Here is a 24,313-nt window from a genome sequence, read left to right on the forward strand (position 1 = left end):
TTTTATATATATAAAGTTAGAGTAAAAGAATATTGCAAGTCTGAATTTGTGTCTCCCCTTTCTCCCTTTTTCTTCATAAGAACGGGGGAGGGTCATTCTAAAATTACATGTCTACCTCAAACTTAGATTTCACTTATTTCATTGTTGTCTTGGTTGTGGTTCTTCTTCCTGTTCTTCAAGATTATTCCTTTATCTCATTATCATTGATAAATAATGATCTTCACTACCAAGAAATATTCTGTAGTTACAAGATACCCAAAGAAATTGTTGTGTAAAGCAGTGCTAGTGCTTTTATCTGAAACTTGGATAGCATTAAAATACTGGAACTTTCAAGATAGCAGGATTACTTCAATATAGAGATGGTAATAGTAGTGCTGAAGATACTACAACATGAAAACAGTGTCTTCAGAATTGAACGAGGAGTTGGAAAGATTCTTCTAGTTATTATGAAGATCTTACTTGTAATGAGGATTATGGATACTTATTTAGACTAAGTTGCCTATTCCTATTGCCTTGAATTCCGATATTTTTGCACTAAAATAAACACCTTATTACTTTTATATATATATATATGTGATTGAAGAAGTAGAGAAGGAGATGATACCAGAAGATATATCATCAATTATCCACAATCCATCAGAACTATTATGAACTAACAGGCCTGGAGGGAAGGCGCTGTTGCTGCAGAGAAAGTCATCCAAGAAAGTCATCCTAATTTGTTCATTTCTTCTTTAAACTCTCCAAAATCATCAAAAGTAGCTTTGTGAGATAAGAGGATCATAATTTTCTTTGCAAAGAGAGCAGAAGTGGACAGTTATTAGCGTAGGTCATCACCACTTGTCCAGCAGTTGATGAGTTGGGAATTGCAGCTGTAGTTGTAGTGAAAGTCAGATAAAGATGACAGCTAGAGATCTGAGAGAAACAAATTATGTATTGTCTGCAGTTATCTCCAGTTGTATAAAATTTCATCATGATTTCTGGCATACATTTTCACATAAATTCCATTTCTTGAGTAGCCATGAGTATCAGTGGGGCCAAGATATGCTCATTTACATTTTACTACCATGGAAACTATTCTGATTTTGCTTTTTACAATAATCCTAATTCAAATATTGGAGAGGACGATAGAATTTATGCACTGCTTCATTCCTCTAATTCATCATTAATTGGATTATAAGAATTTCAGTCATCTTTTTTTAAAAAAAGTCAAGACTTTTACATAATAATATTTTGATAGATACAAATGGGTGTGCACCATGTTTCATATAACCTAAATACAATTCAACATTGTAAATCTCTTAAAACAATGTATGAGAACTACAAAAATCTCAAAATGATAAACTTCAAATGATAACTATGATAAATATTCAGTCTATCACTGGTGAAAAAAAGAGAAAGAGAAAACTGAAAAAGAGGAAGAGAAGGCATTGATCTTCAGTATCCATTGAATTCATTTAATCATAGAATTGAAAGAATGTTGTAACTATAACTGGAAGGATATTTATACAGTGTATATTAATATTCATTTTTTAAAAAATTTGATTTATATGCCGCCCTTCTCCGGAGACTCAGGGTGGCTTACAGTGCGTTAAGCAATAGCCTTCATACTTTTGTATATTTGTACAAAGTCAGCTTATTGCCCCCACAAACTGGGTCCTCATTTAACCTACCTTAGAAAGGATGGAAGGCTGAGTCAACCTTGAGCCTGGTAAGATTCGAACCTGCAGTAATTGCAGGCAGCTGTGTTAATAACAGGGTGCATTAAACCACTGTACTACCAAGGCTCATTGAGAGGTATTCTGCTGTTGTAGTTACAGACAGGGGGCTGGAAATTGGGAAATCAGAAGTCATTGTTCTGTAGTCACCAAGAGTCAAGATTGACTCAGAGGCAAATATGCAAACACACACACACAGAAACACACACACATTCTATTAATTATTCCTAAAAATCTCTGAAATCAGCACAGAATATTTCTAATAATTACCTTTACCTCTCTGTTTCTCAAACTGTAAATAAAGGGATTGACCATGGGGGTAAGAACAGAATACATGAAAGATAAGCTCTTATTCATATATTTGAATCTGTCAGTTGTTGGCATAATGTAGACAAGCATTAAGGAGACATAGAAAATGGAGACTACAGTGAGATGGGAAGAACAGGTGGAAAACGCCTTTTGTCTCCCATTCTCAGACTGAATTTTCATAATTGCTTGGATGATAAAAGCATAAGACGTGACAGTTATAAAAAATGTAGGTATAATTCCTAGAGATGATGTTATCAAAGCAACACTTTCAATTACCCAAGTGTCACTGCAAGAAAGTCGTATTAGGGGTATGAAATCACAAAAGAAATGGTCAATTTTGTATTGATTACAGAATGTGAGTTGGGTCAACAAGGATGTCAATACACTGATAAGCATAAATCCTATTATCCATGACATTGAAACTAGCAAAACACATGTTTTGCAATTCATAAGTGTGACATAATGCAAAGGTCTACAAATGGCTAGATAACGGTCATATGACATTGCTGCCAAGAGGTAACATTCTGTAGCTGCCAGAGTGCAGAAAATGTGCATTTGTAAAATACAGCCCCAAAGAGAAATTGTCTTGTTTTCTGTAAGAAAACTGACCATCGTTTTGGGTAATGTAGTTGCAGTGTAGCAGATCTCCAAGAAGGATAGATTTGAAAGAAAGAAATACATGGGAGTATGGAGACGCTTCTCCGCCACAACCAGTGTGATGATGAGAATGTTTCCAGATACAGATACAATATAAATGATCAGAAAGAGCACAAAGAGGAGAGTATTCAGGTTCTTGGTGTTCCCAAATCCAAGAAGGATGAACTCTCTGATGACTGTTGCATTCTGCTGTTCTGAAGGTTTCACAAGCTTCATCTAATAATTCATACATCAGATGTTGAGGAACTGCGAATTTAGGGACCCATGTTTCTTGCTCTATTGTATGAAATCAAAAACTTTTTCAAAATATGCATGCATTGCTAGATATATATAGTAGATAATAATGATGGTGCATAATAGATAAAGAGACAGACAAGCAAACAATTATTAAATCATATTAATCAAGGCCTAGAAAAATCTTATAAAACACATAGTCATGACTAAGCATGATATTCTTGTTTGCATTTTTTTTCTAAATCTGATTAATGAGTGAGCTAATTAAAACTGCAAAGTGCATCTAATACAGTCTAATTTTCAAAATTATAGACTAATACACTTCAAACCTTTCCTAAAGATATTATATTCCAATTTCAAGAAAGTTTTGATTTAGCAATTAGGCACCAAATTTAGATTAACATGCTATTAATAATCTTACTTTAAAAAAAACTGTTTATTTATTTATTTGTCAAATGTCTATGTCATCCATCTCACTTAAATGACTCTGGGTGGTTTACAAATTATACCATAAAATAATATAAGAAAATGACTAAAAACAGATTGTTTAAAAAACAACTTTTCTAACTTCTACAACAACAACATACAACAGTAAACAACATACTTATGGTTAATATTCTAAAACTCCAGTTGCAGCAGTCAAGGTAACATAAAAATAAATTGTGCTTAAATTTCACAAAAGGTTGTAAAATTTAAAAGAAACAATCAATGTTTAATTGGCTATAGATAAATATTATTTATATCACTTTGTATTCTCAATGGTATAAAATAAAGATCAAAACAACCAGAATAGTCCCAAGAGAAAGAAGATGATGATAATAAATGATTATTGGCCTAGCAGAAATGAAGTTTTGAAGGAGGAAGGAAAAGAATAGGATGAATTAGAGAAGAGTTTTCTCTTTATCTCTCTCCCCCACTCTCTTTTTCATTTTTGCAGTTTCTGCTAGTTAGAGAGGATATTTCTTTATCAATGGAATTAGCATTACTAGAGAAACTGACTCAAAGAGAATGTTAGAGAATTCTCCTGTTTGGAAATTCTAGACAGAATTATTTTTTAAAAAAAATATTTTTATCTTCATTAGAATTTCACTATTCATACATTTTTTTTCTATTTTTAAATGAAACACAAGACAATAATACAATTATAAAATATAAGGATTATACAAAGTGATGATAATCTAAAAGCTACAGACCAGGAGAGAAAATCACTATTAATATCCACAACTCGTACACTGAGGCATTTTTTTCTATGGGAGTGCAGAGATGCTTCTCTGTCATAACCAGTGTGATGATGAAAAAAATTATAAATTTATATTGCAAGGAAATCTACTGTACTTCTTTTTCATTGTTTTCATTGGTTTATATCCTGGAACATTTCTGAATAAATCTGAATAATTTCTGTATGAACAAATTTCAGATAGTAGCTACAGTATAATACCCCCTCCTCCCAAAAATTTGTTTCTTCCAACTAAGCAGCTTCAGAATTTTATCAATGTCCTAAATGTGGCACACAGAACTGGATGTATAATCCATGTGTAATATACCAACTCACAACAGAGGGGAAAAAAAGACAGTTCTTGACCATGATACTCTATTTTTGTCAATGCAAACTCCAATTTCTTTGTTGTTTGTTTGTTTGTTTACTTATTTATTTTTGCAGCTGCTGCACATCTTTGGCTCATATTCATCTTAAAAAGCACTAAAGTACCCAGGTTTCTTGACTTTGATTATCTTCCTGCCTGTGTATAAAACTCTGCATTTACCCTTCTTGAAATTAATATTTTTGGTTTTTGCCTATTATTATAGCTTGTCAGGGTCCCCTTGTTGGTATCTAAAGTGCTTGGTACCTCCAACTCTTTGTCATCTGCACTTGCATTATCATATTTTTGTCTCTAATTGCAGGGTTTTTCTCAGTACAGATCAAAATTAACATCCTGTGATTGCATGTTTATGTGCTCCAGGTTGACCTCCACAAACTTCTCAACAGCTCTTGAATATCACTTGTCTAATTCAACAATAATAAAAATAAAATAATAAAAATAAAATAAATACACGGAAAACCAATAAAACCTAGCCATGTCTTTATTGAACTCCCCCCCACTTCAGCCAGTTGTTCCAGTCAGCATGTCCATTATATAGAAAGGAAAGCAGTTGTCAGTTGAAAATTAAGAGAGGCCAGCAGGAGGTAAATTGTTCAAAGTAGGTATTTGATAGTCAGCACCTTGGACATGAAAACCGGCAAATCAGTGCTGCAACATCCCAATCCAGCAGAATTTTCTTAAACCAGTTTAGAATCCAACTCTAAAGCTTTAAGAGAAAAAAAAAACACATGGAAGAAATTAACAATCACCTTGGATACCAAATAATGTAAGAAGGATGCTAGTATTACTATGTTATCAAGTACAATAGATGCAGTTTTCTGTGGTATATAATCAATGAAGGTAGAACCTATTACTTATTAATACTTCATAATGCAGTGGTTTGAAATTAACAAGTGACAAACCACAAAATTTTACTGTTAAAAAGTGACATCCCATGAACCAAAGGAACCAAGAGGCACAATTGGACTGAATAAATATTTACTGAATATTTCTTTCTCCAGCAATAAATACATTAATATATTCATGACTAAGGGGAAAACTGTTTCTAGAAATCATTTGAAATAAAATGATTGAATACCTATAATGAAAATATTTTCAAACTATCTCTTGATGTTAATGAGAAAATTTCCCATATTTGAAGAATTCTTTTCTAAGGATTTCTTTTATATCTTTATTTCGTAAACTGTAAATGAAGGGATTGACAATGGGGGTAAGAACTGTATATACAAAAGAAAAGCCCTTTTTCATATCTTCAAATTTTCCAGTGGTTGGCAAAATATAAACAAACATTAAAGATCCATAAAAAATAGAAACTACAGTAAGATGGGAAGAACAAGTGGAAAATGCCTTTTTCCTCCCATCCAGAGATGGAATTTTTAGAATTGCTCTAATAATAAGTGCATAGGATGAAACAGTTATGAAAAATGTAGATAAAAGTCCTACAGATGATGTTATCAAAGCAACACTTTCAATCATCCGAGTGTCACTGCAAGAAAGTCTTACCAGGGGTGTGAAATCACAAAAGAAATGGTCAATTTTGTATTGGCTACAGAATGTGAGTTGGGTCAACAAGGATGTTAAAATTGTAATAAGAAATGAACCATTAATCCAAGATACAGTAACTAGCAAGATACATGTTTTGTTGTTCATGATAAGGACATAATGCAAGGGTCTACATATAGCTAGATAACGATCATATGACATTGCTGCCAAGAGGTAACACTCTGTAGCTCCCAGAGTACAAAAGAAATGCATTTGTAAAATGCAGCCCCAAAGAGAAATTGTTTTCTTTCCAGAAAGAAAAGTGGCCAGCATTTTAGGTATTATAACTGAGGTGTAGCAGATCTCCAAGCAGGAGAGATTAGAAAGGAAGAAGTACATAGGGGTTTGGAGATGCTTTTCCATCACAACCAATGTAATTATGAGCAGGTTTCCAGATAATGTTACAGTATAAATTATTAGAAATAATATGAAGAGGAGAGGATTAAAGTTTTTAGTGTTCCCAAATCCAAGAAGAATAAACTCTTTTATCCTTGATGTGTTCTGCCATTCTGAAGACTTTTCAAGCGGCATCTATTAATAAGACATAAAGCATTCATTATCTGGAAGTATTTGGAACATATAAGCATATTTATCTGTCAGGTTTGTATAAAGTCAGAACTTCTTTATTTCTATGAAACAATTTTTGCACACATTTTCTCCCCTTTCATGAGTTGTAGCAAAATTTACATGGATTCCACACACAAAAAAAATGTAGAACATTCATATGAGACCAATTGAAATTATAGTCAGGACTACATTGGTTTTTTTTGTTTGGAAACATTTTCCCGAAATGGAATTAATGGACTAGATTATTTACAAATGTGTTGGATTTAAAGAAAAAAAGTATTCTTATTGCAGTATATGCTAGTATCAGATTAACAATTAACAATAAATAATATACAAAATATATGCTAGTGACACAATAACAATTAACAGACATGAAAATCATTAATTTAATTGTAAATATTGTTGTTTAAAAATTAAATATTTAAATAACAATTTAAATTCAAGTATTATTTCTGCTTATAGAAAATACTAATAATGAAATGAAAAACACATAAGCAGAATACCTAAGGTTCTGGTTCTCAAATGATGTTCCAATGTCCCAGTTTACGTTTAGTATTCAACTATGTTGCATTTTAAAAGAAATAGTGTTTTATTAAGTCTTCGTAGGCTATCATTTTGTTCACCTCTGTTGCATCCTTCTTTTGTTCTCAATGGTATGGAGCTATACTAAGTGCAAAACAACCAGAATAGTCCCAGGAGAGAGGGGGGATGCTTCTAGAAGATAATTGGCTTCAGGGAAATGAAGGTTTGGAAAAAGAGAGTTGGAAAGAGAGATAGAGAGGAAGAAAACCTCACAAGAATAAAGAGTTCTGATGGTATAATTTTCCAGGAGATTTGACCAACTGCTGATAATATCCAGAATTCTCTTCTAAATTTTAGAACCTGATCTTTCTCAGCATATAAAACTCAAACAAAAATCAGGCCACAGGAGGGCTTACTCTAGCGCTAAGAAAATATTTAGGTTGGCAGTGCAGAAATGGACTCATGAGGTATGTCCTTCCCATTTTCTAGTGATTAAATTAAATCATAGTTTTCTCCTTAGTTCTAGATGTCTTCTTAATTAGTTTTCATCCACTGCTTCTTGTCATTCCTTCATGTGCTTTGGATAATAGGTTGACGCCTTGTAGCAATTCCTCAAATATTGGAACACTGCTATCATGTCATCCCTAATTTATGTATTTATTTTTATTTATTTAGAAAATTTATACTGCTGCCTACTCACACATGGTGACTCAAGACAGCTTACAAGGACATAAAATGACTACATAAAAGAAATAAAAATAAAAACAATAAAGAGAAAAATAATAAAATAATACCCCTCTCACTCCCTTCCTAGTGACAACACATATTCATACCAGCCATTTAATGGGTTCCATCCCACTCTGGATTCCCCAGCCCCACTGGCAAAATCATGTCTTCAAGGCACACCAAAATAGTGTTAGAGTCAGGGTCAGACTAATCTCTGGAAGGATGATTTCCAGAGACAGGGAGTTACCATGGAGAAGGCCCTTTTTTGGGTCCCACCAGATGTATTTAATTTAATTTAATTTAATTTAATTTAATTTAATTTAATTTAATTTAATTTAATTTAATTTAATTTAATTTAATTTAATTATTTAATTTAATTTAATTTAATTAATTCAATTTATATGCCACCCATCTCTGAAGACTCAGGGCGGCTCACAATACATTTTAAAAAATCATTATAAAAAACATTTAAAAATTAAAAACATTAAAAATTCATTCACACCATTCATGGCCGGATCTCGCCAGATCACAAGAGCAAGATCAATGGCCCCAGGCCTGCCAAAAAAGCCAGGTCTTCACCGCTTTTCGGAAGGCCAATAGGGTGGGAATGATCTGGAACTCAGGAGGTAACTGGTTCCAGAGAGCTGGGGCAGCCACAGAGAAGTCCCTCCCCCGCGGGCCCGCCAGCCAGCATTGTTTAGATGATGGGACCTGGAGGAGACCAACTCTGTGGGATCTTACTGGTCACTGGGAGCTATGCGGCAGAAGGTGGTCTCGAAGATAACCTGGCCCTAAGCCATGTAGGGCTTTAAAGGTAATAACCAACACCTTGAATTATGACCAGAGACCAATAGGGAGCCAGTGCAGCTCACGGACAATTGGTGTAATGTGGGTGTACCTAGGTGCACCCACGACAGCTCTCACACAGCTGCGTTCTGGACCAACTGTAGTCTCCGAACACTTTTCAAGGATAGCCCCATGTAGAGCGCATTGCAATAATCTAACTGTGAAGTGACAAGGGCATGAGTGACTGTGAGGAGAGCCTCCTGATCCAAGTAGGGTCGCAATTGGTGCACTAGGCAAACCTGTGCAAAGGTCCCCCTAACCACAGCTGTCAGATGTTGCTCTAATCTTAGCTGTGAGTCTAAGGAGCTGTGTATCTCCTTAGGGGATGTGGCCCACACCATTCCTTGCCTTCCTGTTCTAGTGGATCAGGTAGATGTGACCAGCAAGAGATGATACCTCAGATGATACCTCCCAAACTATGAAGGGTTTTAAAGATGACAACCGGCACCTTGAATTGCACCCAGAAGTAAATTAGCAACCAATTCAGCTCCCACAGGAGAGGTGATAAATGTGCACACTGAGATCTGCACAAAACTATGCGGGCTGCTGTATTTTGCACCAACTGGAGCTTCCAGATATTTTTTAGAGGCAGTCCCATGTAGAGTACATTGCAAAGTCAAAACAGGAAGTGACTAGGGCATGAATGACCATGAGTAGCAGTGGTGGGTTGCCCGCAGTTCGCACCAGTTCTATAGAACCGGTAGTAAAACCAGTGGGAAGCTCTGCCCACCAACCCCAACATTATCAAAATGCTTCTGTGCATGTGTCTGTCCTTCCATTTTTTATACTTGTCCTTTTTGTATTTCAGTTTATCAGAGAGTTCTTTATGCAACCATGCTTGTTGGTTGATTTCTTTCTTTCTTTTTTTTCCCCCCCAGCAGTATTGTGGAGGACTGGACTTTTACGATTACATTTTTCAGAGTTTCCCAAGTTTCTTGAGTTGTTTTCCACTTTAAGATTTCATCTATGGAATCCTTTCCAAGCTCTTTCTAAATTTGTTAAAATCACCTCTTTTAAAATCTAATATATTAGTTTGATTTTGTACTATTGATTATGTCTGTATTATACTAAATTCCAATATGATATATGGATATACCCTTTCAATGAATTGAAAAATGTTCATTTACATTTTATTTAAACAAACAATTATTAAGGTTTAAAAAATTAAACTTTGGAGATAATTACTCCCATATCACTAGTGTTAACTCCCAATGGTTTCGTTAAATCAAAAGACATTAAATGCCTGACTGAAAATAAATAGTTCATCTATTTGTATTAAATACAAATAATTGATAGCTGTTTATTTCCTCTTTTTTTCTATTTTCCCAGATATCTCTCTGCACAGGTAATCCAGGTTGCCATGAGGTAAATTGGAATGTCCAAGAATTGATTCCATTTTTTAGATTCTTAACTCCATCTCTGTATCCTGATTGATAACAGGTGTACTATTCAAAGAGTAGATATGTTACCAAACATATTAGTTCATTTTGTTATGCCTTGCTTGTTCACTCCTCAATTGCTATGTAGGAAAAATAACACCAAGATGTCTAAGTCCATTTGGATCAGAAAAAAATGAATGGATTCCCAAACTCACAATTATACAACATAAAGTCTCAAAAACCACACATTTCTGTATGTACAATTGTTTTATTTACTAACGACATAAGATAATATTATTAAAAATCCAACTCCAGTAGTCATGGGATAGTTAAGAATAAAATAAAATAAAAACTCAAATATGAAAATAAGGAAATAAGGAAGCTATTTAATTAAAGGGACCCCCTGAATGTTATGCTAGAAGATTGAATAGGGATGCAAAGAGACTTTTGATAACATCTGGGAATATCTAAATGGAACTGATTGTTTACGTATGGGATATAAAGAATTGGGACTAGTATCCTCCTTGAAGGGCAATTTAAGGACTAAATAAATAGTTCTTGGACTGATGGACAAAAGTTGAAGTTTCTAAAACAAAATAAGATGCTTTATAAGGAAGAAATGAGTAGAATTTCGAAGGAGACATCATGGAGAAAGGATATAAGGAGATTATGGAAAGAATGGAAAATACCATATGAAGGGTGATGACTAAGAAACAAGACACCAATTGTGAAATGTAAAATTTGTTACTACCAGTTCTGTGGGCGTGGCTTGGTGGGGGGGGGGGTAATATGACTGAGTAGGCATGGCCAACTTTTTTTTTTTTACCTTTTAAAACCATTTTTTCTACAACCTCTTAGGCCAAAGAAGTTGTAAAAAAAATGCTTTTAAAAGCCTCTGATGATCCCAGCTGAGTCGCCTCAGAGACATTTTTTTTAAGCCTCTGAAGATCCTAGTTGAGTTGCCTGATCAGCAGAGGCTTAAAAAAAAAAAAGCTTCTGATGATCTCAGCTGAGTTGCCGGATCGGCAGAGGCTTTTTTTTTTTAAAGCCTCTGACAATCCCAGCTGAAATGCCTGATCGGCAAAGACTTAAAAAAAAAAAAAACTTCTAATGATCCCAGCTGAGTTGCCTAATAGGCAGAGGCTTTTAAAAGCATTTTTTTACAACCTTTTCAGCTGAAGGGTTGTAGAAAAAATGGTTTTAAAAGCCTCTGACAATCCCAGTTGAGCCGCGCAATCATCAGAGGCTTTTTTTTTAACTTTTAAAACTATTTTTTCAGCTGAAGAGGTTGTAGAAAAAATGCTTTTAATTTTTTTTTTAAAAAAAAGCTTTTGATGATTGCGTGGCTCAGCTGCGCATGGGTGTGTGTGTGCAGATATTTTTGCTACCGGTTCTCTGAAACAACCCGCCGCTATCACTACTGGATCAGGCAATCCAGTCTGAACCGGGAGCATTTCATCCCTGCAAGACGCCCAGAAAAGGGAGGAGTCAACAGAAGAAATGGAGGAAGAAGAAGACAAAGAGGAGACAACAATGACTGATGAATTAAAACAGGGGTAAATATATTAAGAGAGTTGGAAAATACTTTTGAAAGAGAGATAGGGACCTGGGCAGAAATTTTGGAAACTAGGCAGAGGAAGAGGGTAGAGGTGGGAGAAATACCTAGATTGAACAGCCAAGAAGCAGATGCAGACAGAGATAAAGGTTCAAGAGAGGAATATGGGAGACAATCCAAAAAAAGCATAGCAATTAAAGTATTGAAACGGGCAAGAGACATTGGATAGATGATTTCTTTTTGTTGTTGTTGTTCTGATTTGCTTTTCCTTTTCTCTCTCTTTCTTTTCTTTTTTTAGATAGGTGACATGACCAGAAGTTAGGTAGGATAGAAAGAAAATATATTTTAATAAAGGGTGACATGATTAAAAGTTAGAATAAGAGATAGAAATAAGAGAAGGGGGAATAGTAATGTATACATCTTTATATAATAAAATAAAAGCAATAACAAGATCAAACATGGAATAATTGAATAATGACAAACTGTAACTTAATATAAATGTGTATCATTATTAGAAACATACAGTTGATTGAATGTAATAATTATGATTAATTCTACTAGTTTTATTTGTGTTAGAATATATGACATCCAGGTGCCACACTGTTCACGCCTTGATATGTTTGTAAAAAAATAAAAAACTTGTAAAAAAAAAAAAGGAATCCAACTCAAGCTGCAATTGTTATGTATGTACCCTATTTTATTAATAGATCTTAACTATCTATAATTACAATTAAAATCTTATTTAATCTGGTTTCTGCCTGTATCTTTTTCCATTTGCAGTCATTGTCGTTGGTTAATTAGTTAGGTGTTACTCTCGCAGTCAATTTCCTAAAAAAAATAATAGTTTGTATAGTTTAAATCAGTAGATCAGGTCATTTCTTCACCTTGTGAACTCTTCAAACTGAACATGAGAAGTTGTATTTTAAAAAAAATATTTTTCAGATTCATACACTTTTTTTTAATATTTGCAAAATTTGTACATAATATGATAATCCATTCTGCTTCTATGCCTTTTTTGTATTGTACATAATGCTTCATTTGATACCTGCTTAAAGATTCATTAAGGAAAAAAAACCTTACTGAGCTGTAAGTTATGAATACTGAATCTTTTCCAGCTAATGCAATAACTATTCCGTATTCAATTTTACAACATCAATAAAAGACATTTCTAAGAAACCCTTTTATCAAATGTGTAATGGTATGTGACACTATGTGACTGTTTAACTTCATGTGGCATTCTCAGATACTCTAATATTCAAATAAGGATTCACCAACAAAAATAAATTAATTACATTATGTTTATTTGGTATTGTATTTAACATATATTTTTAAAAAGATATTTTACAAACCTTAAGTATCCAAAAAAATAAATAAATAAACATTTTTGTCTATTTCTTTTCTACAAAAGTTACCAAAGAAGTGACAGCCCAAAAAAGGTAGAAAAATAGATTAAGTGCCTGTTTAGGCTTATATTAATTTGTGAAGTGCTCCAACTTCAATCTCAACAGGGCAGGCACATTGTTTCTGACACTCCAGTGAAAGGAAAAATTACATTTTTACCACCTGCATTTGTACATGTAGCTATTTGACAGTGAAGAATGTTACACTAGTTTTGAAATAGACATGAATAGAAAAGAATCTTAACACAGAATCATAAAAGTTGAAACCAAAGATGAAACACATTCTAGTAATTTAAACTGCGGAAGGCAAGAAGTTATTCCAAATGATCAAATTCATTGTAAATAAAAATCATTTATTCATAGAAATGAATATAACTATAATTGGAAGGATATCTATGCTATATACCAATATTTATGGACGGTATTTTGATGGTATGGTTAAAGATATTGTAATGGAAATTGGGAAAACCATTATTTCTAGTCATATAGTTACCAGGAGACAAGACTGACTGAAAGACAAATACACAGATAAACACAGACAGACACACAAAAGCTTGGGTGCACAAATACACACACATAATCAATTATCCCCACCAAAAAACCTCCTTAGCACAGAGTGTTTCTAATGATTATCTTTATCTCTCTGTTTCTCAAACTGTAAATAAAGGGATTGACCATGGGGGTTAGAATGGAATACATGAAAGAGAAGCTCTTATTCATATCTTTGAATCTGCCAGTTGTTGGCATAATGTAGACAAGCATTAAGGAGACATAGAAAATGGAGACTACAGTGAGATGGGAAGAACAGGTGGAAAACGCCTTTTGTCTCCCATTCACAGATTGGATTTTCATAATTGTTCGGATGATAAAAGCGTAAGATGAGACAGTTATGAAAAATGTAGGTATAATTCCTAAAGATGATGTTATCAAAGCAACTCTTTCAATCACCCAAGTGTCACTGCAAGAAAGACGTATTAAGGGTGTGAAATCACAAAAGAAATGGTCAATTTTGTATTGACTACAGAATACGTGTTGTGTCAACAAGGATGTCAAAACTGTGATAAGTAGAAATCCTATTATGCCTGATGTTAAAACCAGCAAAATACATGTTTTGTCATTCATAAGTGTGACATAATGCAAGGGTCTACATATGGCTAGATAACGATCATAAGACATTGCTGCTAAAAGGTAACATTCAGTAGCTCCTAAAGTGGAAAAGAAATGCATCTGTAAAATACAGCCCCAAAGAGAAATTGTTTTCTTTCCAGATAGAAAAGCGGCCAGCATTTTAGGTATTATTGTTGAGGTGTAGCAGATTTCCAAACAGGCTAGAGTTGAAAGGAAGAAGTACATAGGAGTGTGAAGATGCTTCTCCATCATAACCAGTATAATTATGAGAAGGTTTCCAGATAGTGTTATACTATAAATGATTAGAAATAATAAGAAGAAAACAATATCCAAGTTCTCAGTGTTCCCAAATCCAAGAAGGATGAACTCTTTTATTTGTGTTGTGTTCTGCCATTTTGAAGGTTTTTCAAACTTCATCTATTAGTAAAATGTCATATGTTGTGGATTTGGAAATTTATGGTCCATGTAGGTTCCTATGAAATTGATGCAATGTATGAAAAAAAAACATTTACATATATATTCATTTTCCATGGGATGCAGCAAAATTTGCATTAATTCCACAAAAATATAGAGCTTCCTCCACATTAAATCACATTCACATGAGACCCACAGAAATTATGAAGTACTGATAGCCAGGACTATGTTAATTTCTTTTATTTTAAATATTTCCTCCAAATAGAATTAATGAACTCAATTATTTACAAATTGCACATGCGTCATGAAATTAAAAACAATAATTTAAAATTATGTGTTTCATTGAAAATATTACATTTTAAAACTTTCTTAGCTTAAATCTTGAAATAAAAACATACTTTTCAAGGTCATTTCTGCTGATAGAAAAGATAAAAAGATAATAATAATGAAATACCTATGATTCTTGATTTGAAAGGTGAAGTTCTAATGTTCAGGTGTCACAAAAATAATTCTTCAAAGAATGTGGCATTTAAAAAAACAATCATTTTTTTATTGGCTACTAAATATAATCATTTAACTCAGTTGTGGCTTTCTGTTGTTCTCAGTGGAATGAACCTACACTAAGGACAAAATAATCAGAATAGTCCCAAGAGAAAAAATTGCTTTCAGAAGATAATTTGCCTAGTGGAAATGAAAATTTAGAGGTGGTAAGAGAAAGGAGTAAGAAAGTAATAAAAGGGTTTTTTCTTCTTCTCCTGTATCTTTATCTACTTTCTTTTCTTAATATTTCCAGCAGAATCTGGAAATGTTAAGGAAGTTTTAAAAATGTAATATTTTCAATGAAACACATAATTTTCAATTATGATTTTTAATTGCACAACATATGTACAATTTATAAATAATCTAGTCCAATAATTCTATCCAATATTTACAATAAAAGAAAGGTTATAAGAACCATAAAAAATTATTTCTTTCAATCCTGGTGTCAGCAAAAAGGATGTAAAGTGTTGTCAGAACTTTGCAGGTAAATTTCTGCAGTTCTGATCAAATAAACAAATTTTATATTCTTTTTTTTTTTACTTTCAACAAACTTAATAATTAACTCATTTATTATTGTAGGATTTGATTTCTCTTCGATCCTTTTTTTATTCCACTTTACAGGATTCTTCAAAGCTTTAACAGGCACTTTTATAGATCCAAAACCAAGATGCTGAATGCCTAGTGTGAGGCTCCTAATAATCTACCCTCAATATTGAAGAATAACATGTGGGGGTCACTCTCCCTGTGGTGCACTTGTCATATGCCTAATATGTCCCTGCCTGACAATGCATAAGGTCAATAGAATAGTAACAGTGTCAAAACAACAGACTTGGCTCAGCAACAGCCAGGGCAAGGATCTGCCACTTGAGGTTGCAGAGAAGGGCTGGATTTATACCCATGATCATAACCAGGGCTGAAGCCAGCTGGAACTGGAGCTGGAGCTGGAGCTGGAGCTGGAGCTGGAGCCGAAGCCCAAGATGAAGCCAGAGCTAGGGCCAGAGTTGGAACTGGAGTCAGAGCTGGAGCTGGAACTGTGCTGAGCTTCATGGGTTCCACATTGAGACCAAGGGTGATAAGGGCAGTGGCTGTGGCAGAGAGTCAACAGTGGAAACTAGGGCAGAGCAGGGAAATCCAAAATTGGTCCATAGCATCAGCAATAAGACAGTAAAGTTGCAGAACTAGTGAACAGAAGAGAGTCAGAACTGAGGGCTAGATATCAGACCTGGAGGCTTAATTGTGGTGACAACTACAGGGGCCAAGGACTAATGGAACTGGGACTCAAGACTGCAGGAGAAGCCCAGTGCCCTTAGGACAGGCCTGAGAACAATCCCAAGAAGGTGATGCTGGAAGTTCGGAGAGGACTGGATAGTGAGCACCAGCGTAGGAAGACAGTGCCCCAGGGTAACTGGAAAGACTGATTCTAGGATGGGTGAACCTGTACATTTAAAGGTGAATGGTTGCATGCAATCCAGAGAGAGTATCAGTTGGAGGGAGTTAGTTAGCATATTCTTTTCCCTGTTGGTCAATGAGAAAGATCAGTGAAGAAGCCTGGTAGTCCAGTGGTTAGAATGCATATTGCAAGCTAACTCTGCCCACAATCTGAATTTTAATCCTGACAGGGCTCAAGGTTGACTCAAGTTTCTATCCTTCTGAAGTTGATAAAATGAGGATAGAGATTGGTGAGGGCAATATGCTGACATTGCAAACCACTCAGAGAATGCTGTAAAGCAATGTGGAGCAGTATATGCATCTAAGTGCTATTGCAATCAAGGGGAAGGATAGTTGTATCTGTAGAACTGGGAAAGGAGATTTTTCTACTTAAGTCTACCAATTCAGCATTGAAATGTTGGACTTTTTCTTTTTTTCTTTTTTTCTAAATTTAATAGTATTTTATTATGACACAATATGATAATCACATAACGTACAACATATAAATATCTCCTCTTTTTTCAACAGTGTTTCTTCGTGGTCTTCTTTCCATTTTGCATCTATCCTCCCATATCTCTATTACTATTTCATTTTCTACATTGTCCCTTTTTCTTTGATTACATTGTATTTTCTAACACTAATAATCTTAATTTTTAACATTTTTATACATTTGTTATATACATATTTTATACTTTTAAATTCTTTCCTATATTTATTATTCTTTATTTCTAGACTCAAGTCATTCATACCATTTGTTCCAAATTATATAGTAATCTGTTTCTTCTTTTTCTTTAATTTCTTTTGTTAATTTGTCCATCTTGGCACATTCTAAAACTTTTTCTATCACTTCTTCGTCTGATGGTGTCTTTTCCTGTTTCCAATTTTGTGCATATGATATTTGTGCAGCAGTTATGATCAGATATTTTATTTCTTTGGTGTATGTTCTTGTGAATATTCCTAACAAGAATATTTCCAACTTTCTTTCAATTGGTTGATCTATTATTTTTTCTAGCCATTTCTTTATATTTTTCCTTTTTTTTTTTTTTTTTGCTGTCAGGCATGTCCACCATAGATAATAATACGTTCCATGAGTTTTTTTTACATTTCCAACAGGTTGAAGTATTATTTGGGAACATCTTTGCAAGTTTGGTAGTGGAAGATGCCATCAGTAAAACATCTTCAGCTGGTTTTCCTTGTTTGCCATGGATAATGTTAATTTTGAATTTACTTGCCACATAGTTTCCCATCTCTCCAAATCTATTGTATAATTAAATTTCTGTGCCCATTTAATCATTGTGTCTTTCACTATCTCCTCCTCCATTTTGTATTGCTGTAGAAATTCCGGTGGTGACACCATTGTGGAGAGGAAATGGGGCGCCATATCTGAAACCCAAAAACTCTTTATCAGGAGCCCTTATAATGCATTCTTGATCCCGTAGAGATCAGGAAATAAAAGGGGAAGAGCTGAAGCCCCTGGTTGACACACAATCGCCCGGAAGGACAAGGGACTAATCCCCTTGAAACTGGTGGAGAGAAAGTTGGCCTGCAAGGCAGAATAGGAACGATGGTGGCCATATAGAGGGGAAGTGAAAAGTGGAGAAAACAGTTTCTAGTGGCAGACAAAATGAACCCAGAAGAAGGAGATGGAAAAAATGGAGAATCGGAAGCACGGAATGAGGAAGATGCGAAAGGATGGACAAGTTCTACAAAGTGGTGATGGATTCGGAGGGGAGCACTGCATGAAATGCAAAAATAGATTAGTGTGAGCGAAGGAGAATCCCAAAGAGTGAAACAGCAGAATGAGAGGAGGATTAGTGGTGGAGATAAGACCTCTGAGACAGAGGGAACCAGAGAGTGAGAAAAGACTGGAGAAACCAAAACTACTTTATGAGGCAAAGAAGTAGTTAAGAAATCTAAATCTGAAAATTCTGAAAAACCTAAATTGTGACTGGTGACTGTAAAAACTGAGATACAAAAAGTAAAAAGAAAGAAAAGAAGAGAAACGCATAGATGGTCTTGACGGTGGAGATAAAGATTTGAAAAAGACTGAAAGAGACTGATGCAACAGCACGACAGAAAACTATAAGAAGTAAAATCAGTGAAAGGAAAAGCTAGACAAAGAAAGGAAAAAGAAGAAGAAAATATATATTTATTTATACAGAAATATAGATACATAAGCAGTAAAGTAAGAAAAAAATAATGTATTAATTTTATAGTTAATTATTGTAGTGTTATCTTACCACATTTGAAAGAGAGGAATGTTATAGGAGATAAAGAATTAGTGAATGAATGATAAGACAATAAGTGAGTTATAGTAATATATGGGGGGGGAGCAGTATAAAAGTAAATTAAATAAATTGTATTTATTAAATATACTGCAAATTATTACTTGATTATATTGTATACTGGATGAATTCAGATTAAGTTGAAATTTATAGAGAATATAAAGTTGTGTGTATTCAAAATTGTTTTTGAATAAGAAAAACTTATAGAAATATGTGTGTATGTATGTGTGTGTGTGTGTGTGTGTGTGATATATATATGTTTTCTGAGGTTTTCGCGGGTGTTTGTATGTAGGTCTTTGGTTATTCGGGTTTTCTCCCGCGTAAAATTTGACTTCATCGAAACATTGCCAAGAAACCTCCAATTTTACGTGGGAGAAAACCCAAATAACCAAAGACATATAGATATGTAAGTCTTCACGGGTATATATGTGTGTACAGTTAATGGGCAAACTGTGAGATCGTAACTGACGTTTTTCTATGAAAAGAGGCAAAGGTGTATTCTGATTGGTTGACAGTGTTGTTGTATTCTGATTGGCTGATGATGTAGCTGTATTTTGATTGGGTGGAAGCGCTGTTCCTTGGTTGTGGGTTAATGGATAAGTTATGCTGGAAATGGTGGCAACACAGGCATTATGATGAATCTTTGATCTATGGTTTATATTTTGTGTTAAGATTTGTCTGTCTATGAGAGCAGGTTTCCAAATAGTAGACAGATGGAAAGTGTCATCACGTTTATTCATACAATATGGTCTTTTCTCTATTTCAATGGCCTCTCTGATTATTCTGCCATTGAGATGTTCTATTTTTGCAACTGTTTTTGTGTTATTAAAATTAATATTATGTCCTGTGGCATTTATGTGTTGTACTAATGATGATGTGTGTTCTTTCTTTTGTACTGAATTTTTATGTTTCTCGATGCACACACTCATTCTTCTGTTGGTCTGTCCAATATATGTTGAGGGGCAGGAAGCACATGGGATTTCGTATATGCCCTGGTCTTCTAATTCTATTTTGTCTTTAGGGTTTCTCAGAATAAATGATATCTTTCTATCTGTGCAAAATATGGTTTTGATGTTGTGTCTATGTAGTATTTTGCTAATTTTATCCATTGTTCCTTTTATAAAGGGCAAGATGGCTTTCCCATTGTTTTGTTCCTCTTGTTGATTTCTCTTCTGTTTGGGTGTTGCATGCTGGATCATACTGATGATTTTACAGAACCCATTTGATGTCAGTACGTTAGTTAATGTATATAATTCTGTTTGTAAATGTGCTTCATCAGCCAGATGTTTAGTTCTTGTGGTTAATGTTTTGGCAACAGAGTTTATTTGTGCTGAATGGTGATGTGATTTGGCGTTGAGATAGCAGTTTATATGTGTCTTCTTTTGATAGATGGTATGTCCTAAGGTGCCATCAGATTTTTTATAAATTAATACATCAAGGAAAGGCAACTGATTTTCTGATTCTATCTCCATGGTGAACTTTATTTTGGGATGGAGGCTGTTCAAATATACTAAGAAGTTTTCCAGTTTATCTCTTCCATGTGGCCAGATCACAAAAGTGTCATCAACATATCTAAGCCACAATTTTGGCTTGTTAATACTTTTTTTTAAGGCATTGGTTTTGAATTCTTCCATGAAAAGATTAGCGATAACCGGTGATAATGGTGATCCCATTGGTGCACCTTCTATTTGTTTATATCTCTGTCCTCTGTGTATGAAATATGTGTTGGATAAACAATGTTCTGTTAAATCTGTGATATGTTTCGGTAGTTGATATTTGTTTTTAATTGATGACAGGGCTTCTTTGACAGGTATTTGCGTGAATAGTGATACAACATCGAAGCTTACAAGTAAGTCATTTTCTTTTATGTGTTGCTTTTTCATTATTTGTATATAATGGTATGATTTCTGTACATATGAAGCAGCAGATTCTGAATAAGGTTGTAGATATTTTGCTAGGTATTTGGCTAGATTTTGTAACGGTGAGCCTATGGAACTTACTATGGGTCTAAGAGGTATTCCATCTTTGTGTATTTTTGGGAGGCCATACAGTTTTGGACATTTTGATGATTTTTTCTCTTGTTTGTTGGATTTCTTTACTTATAGTACTTGGTTTTATCTTTATCCTCGTGGTTTTTTCTAGATATGTTGTTGGGTCTGTGTTTATGGATTTATATGTGGCATCTTGAAGTAAGTCAGACAGTTCTTTTCATAGTCTACTGTGTTCATTACTACCGTTGCATTGCCTTTATCTGCTGGTAATATCCTTATGCTATTATCGTTTTTTAAAACTTGTAGTGCTTTTTGTTCTTCTTTTGATAAGTTGCTTTTAGGTGGTTTACTAGTGCATAGAATGTTGGTGACATCATTCTATGCACTAGTAAACCACCTAAAAGCAACTTTTATGTTCTAATTTTTTAAGCTTCTTTAAATGTCTATAAGTTTTATGATTGGATTCTATTTCAGATCTCCAAATGGCAAGCTGTTTTATTTTGTCCCATAATATGGGGTGAATAATATTGCTCATCTTCAAGTATAAAGTTAATAAATCTTTGTTTACTTGATCTAATAGGAATTTTTTGCTATGAATTTCATTTCTTTTTTAAAAAAATATTTTTATTATTAAAATATAAACACAGATATAAAGACAATACAATACAATACAGTACAAAGACAAACAAAAAACCCACCACCTACAAACCCACCTAACATTCTACATATACGTTTTTGTCATCAACAGAATATATGTCGTTGGGCTTATATATTTTAATAAAGAGTAATTATTAAATATCTAATTCCAACATTATAACTTTACAGTACAAATTTAGATTTCTTATGATTTCATCTCCTTATGTAAGTCTTTACCCTAATTTCTGTCCTCTACATTTTTACTGATTTTCCTTTCCAGCCATTGATACCATTAGTGCCATACAAGATAGTATTCACTTTCTTCCTTTTCCTGGAGTTCCAGCGTCAATCTGTCCATTTCAGCACACTCTGTTATCTTTGCAATGATTTTGTCTTTGGATGGGAGTTGGTCTAATTTCCAATTTTGGGCGAACAGTAGTCTTGCTGCTGTCAAGATATGTATGATAAGATATTTCATTTCCTTAAGATATTGTGCCGTTATCATGCCAAATAAAAAGAATTCTGGACTGTTTTCTATTTGAATGTTCATTATTTCTTCAATAATATTTTTTATATCTTGCCAATAGTGTTGGGCTTTCCTACATTTCCACCAAGTGTGGTAATATGTCCCCTTTTTTGTTTTACATTTCCAGCACAATGCCGGGGTGTTTGGGTGTATTTTGTCAAGTCGGGCTGGTGGTAGGTGCCATCTATAAAACATTTTAATGAGGTTCTCCTTGTATGATGTGGCTCTTGTCATTTTAATGTTCTGTTTCCATAATTTCTCCCAATCTGCCAATTGAATATTATGTCCTATGTCCCTGGCCCACATTATCATGTTATGTTTAACTGTTTCTTCTATTAATTTGTCTCTCAAAAGGTAGTTATATGTTTTAGTAATCATTTTCTGGTCTGCTCCTAATAGAATTCTGTCCAGTTCGTTCAGATCTTTTGCAATTCCATATTTGATTTTATCTGCATTGTATCTTGAATATATTTGAGTATAGTGCCACCAATCAATATTTATATCACCATTTTGGAGTTGATGTCTTGGAGTAAGTTCTCCTTCATGATTCAGTAAGTCTTGGTATCACATCATCTTTCCTATTTCAAGAGTATTTGGAAATATCAATGCTTCCATCGGGGACCACCATTTTGGTATTTTAGTATAATAAGTTTTCTTGATTCCCTGCCAAATCTTGAAGAGTGAGGTCCGAATTATGTGTTTTTGGAAGTACATGTGTTGTTTGTCTGGTCCATCCCATAGGAAGGCGTGCCATCCTCATATGAGATCGAAGCCTTCTAGATATAAAGTTCTTTTGTCATCTAATCTCATCCATTCTTTGATCCAGGTCAATCCGGCTGCTTTATAATATAACTCCCAGTCTGGTACTGCGAGGCCTCCTCTGTCTCGTGTGTCTTGTAGTGCTTTAATCTTAATTCTAGCCTTCTTTCCCTGCCATATGTAGGTCATTGTGATTTTGTTGAGATTTTTGAAGAAGTCCCTTCCTAGATGTAATGGTATTACCTGGTATAGATATAGTACTCTCGGTAATATATTCATTTTAATTGAACTGATTCTGCCCATTAATGACAATTTTAGCCTATTCCAGATTTCCAGGTCTTTTTAAATTTCTTTTAGTAATTTCGTGTAATTTTCTTCTTTGATCGTGGTTGCTTTTGCTGTCAGCCAAATACCTAAATACTTTATCTTCTTTACTATTTGGATTCCTAATTGTTCTTCTAATTCCAATCTCTGTCTGGGTCATATTTTTCATCATTATTTTTGTTTTTTGTTTGTTTATTTTGAGGCTCGCGACTTCCCCGTATTCTTCTATCATCAACATCAGTCTGGGTCCAGATCGTCTTGGGTTTTCCAAGTTGAAAATTACGTCATCTGCAAAGGCAAGCAATTTGTACTCCTCTCCGCGGAACTTGAGTCCTTTGATTTCTTCCTCGTTCCTTCCTTATTTCATTTAATAATACCTCCAATGCTATTATAAATATTAGCGGTGACAGGGGACATCCTTGTCATACTCCTTTTTGAATATCAAAAATTTGTGTCATGTCACCATTTATTGAAATTTTTCCTGTTTGTTGGGAATAATTTTTTTTGATCAGGTTATGAAATTTCTCTCCACAGTTCATTGGTTCAAGTTGTTTTATGAAAAAAGACCAATTTAAGTTGTCGAAGGCCTTCTGGGCATCAAGGGGGATTATGGCCATTTCTCTATCTATCTTCTGATCATAGTATTCCAGAATATTTATAATCATTCTCAAATTATTCTTGATTTGTCTTTTAGGTATGAAACCATTTTGGTCTGGGTGTATATAGTTATGTATTATTGCTTTGAGTCTCTGAGCTAGTATTGACATGAATAGCTTATAGTCCACGTTGAGTAATGAAATTGGTCTGTAATTTTTAATTTGCGTCGGGTCTGAGTCTTCTTTGTGTATTAATGTAATAATAGTTTCTGTCCAGGATTTTGGAATTTCAGCTATCAATAATGCTTCGTTAAAAACTTGTAACAGTATTTGGTCTATAGATTGTTGACAAAGTTTATAGAATTCAGTAGGAATTCCATCCAGTCCTGGAGTCTTATTGTTCTTTTGTTTTTTGCGGGCTTCCATTAGTTCTAGCATTGTTATGGGCCGGTTTAACATTTCTCTGTGATCTTCTGTGAAGTGCGTGAGATTGGTTTTACAAAGGTATTTTTTGATTTGATATTCCGGGACCTCATCCTGGCAATAAAGTTTTTGAAAGAATTTTTTAGCTATGTTTTTCTTCTCCAGATGTGTGTGGTATGCTATGAATTTCATTTCTAAGTAATGCCATTT

At 34.1% G+C, this 24,313-nt stretch overlaps 3 protein-coding genes across 3 annotated transcripts; all 3 read right to left on the reverse strand.

Annotated features, from left to right (window-relative positions):
• Window positions 1-1,905: 1,905 nt before the first annotated feature.
• On the reverse strand, window positions 1,906-2,897 carry LOC117668810 (olfactory receptor 2AP1-like). The gene has a single exon (XM_034422866.3). The coding sequence runs from the start codon at window positions 2,895-2,897 to the stop codon at window positions 1,959-1,961; it is 939 nt and encodes a 312-aa protein (XP_034278757.3). The 3' UTR covers window positions 1,906-1,958.
• A 2,732-nt stretch (window positions 2,898-5,629) lies between these two features.
• Window positions 5,630-6,589, reverse strand: LOC117668811 (olfactory receptor 6C75-like). The gene has a single exon (XM_034422867.2). The coding sequence runs from the start codon at window positions 6,587-6,589 to the stop codon at window positions 5,630-5,632; it is 960 nt and encodes a 319-aa protein (XP_034278758.2).
• A 7,070-nt stretch (window positions 6,590-13,659) lies between these two features.
• LOC117668812 (olfactory receptor 2AP1-like) lies at window positions 13,660-14,598 on the reverse strand. The gene has a single exon (XM_034422868.1). It carries the CDS (start codon window positions 14,596-14,598, stop codon window positions 13,660-13,662), a length of 939 nt encoding a protein of 312 aa, XP_034278759.1.
• Window positions 14,599-24,313: the final 9,715 nt, after the last annotated feature.

The sequence above is a fragment of the Pantherophis guttatus genome, chromosome 4 (genome assembly GCF_059756535.1).
Source record: "Pantherophis guttatus breed Tessera chromosome 4, ASM5975653v1, whole genome shotgun sequence".
In the NCBI taxonomy this organism is placed as follows: domain Eukaryota; kingdom Metazoa; phylum Chordata; class Lepidosauria; order Squamata; family Colubridae; genus Pantherophis; species Pantherophis guttatus.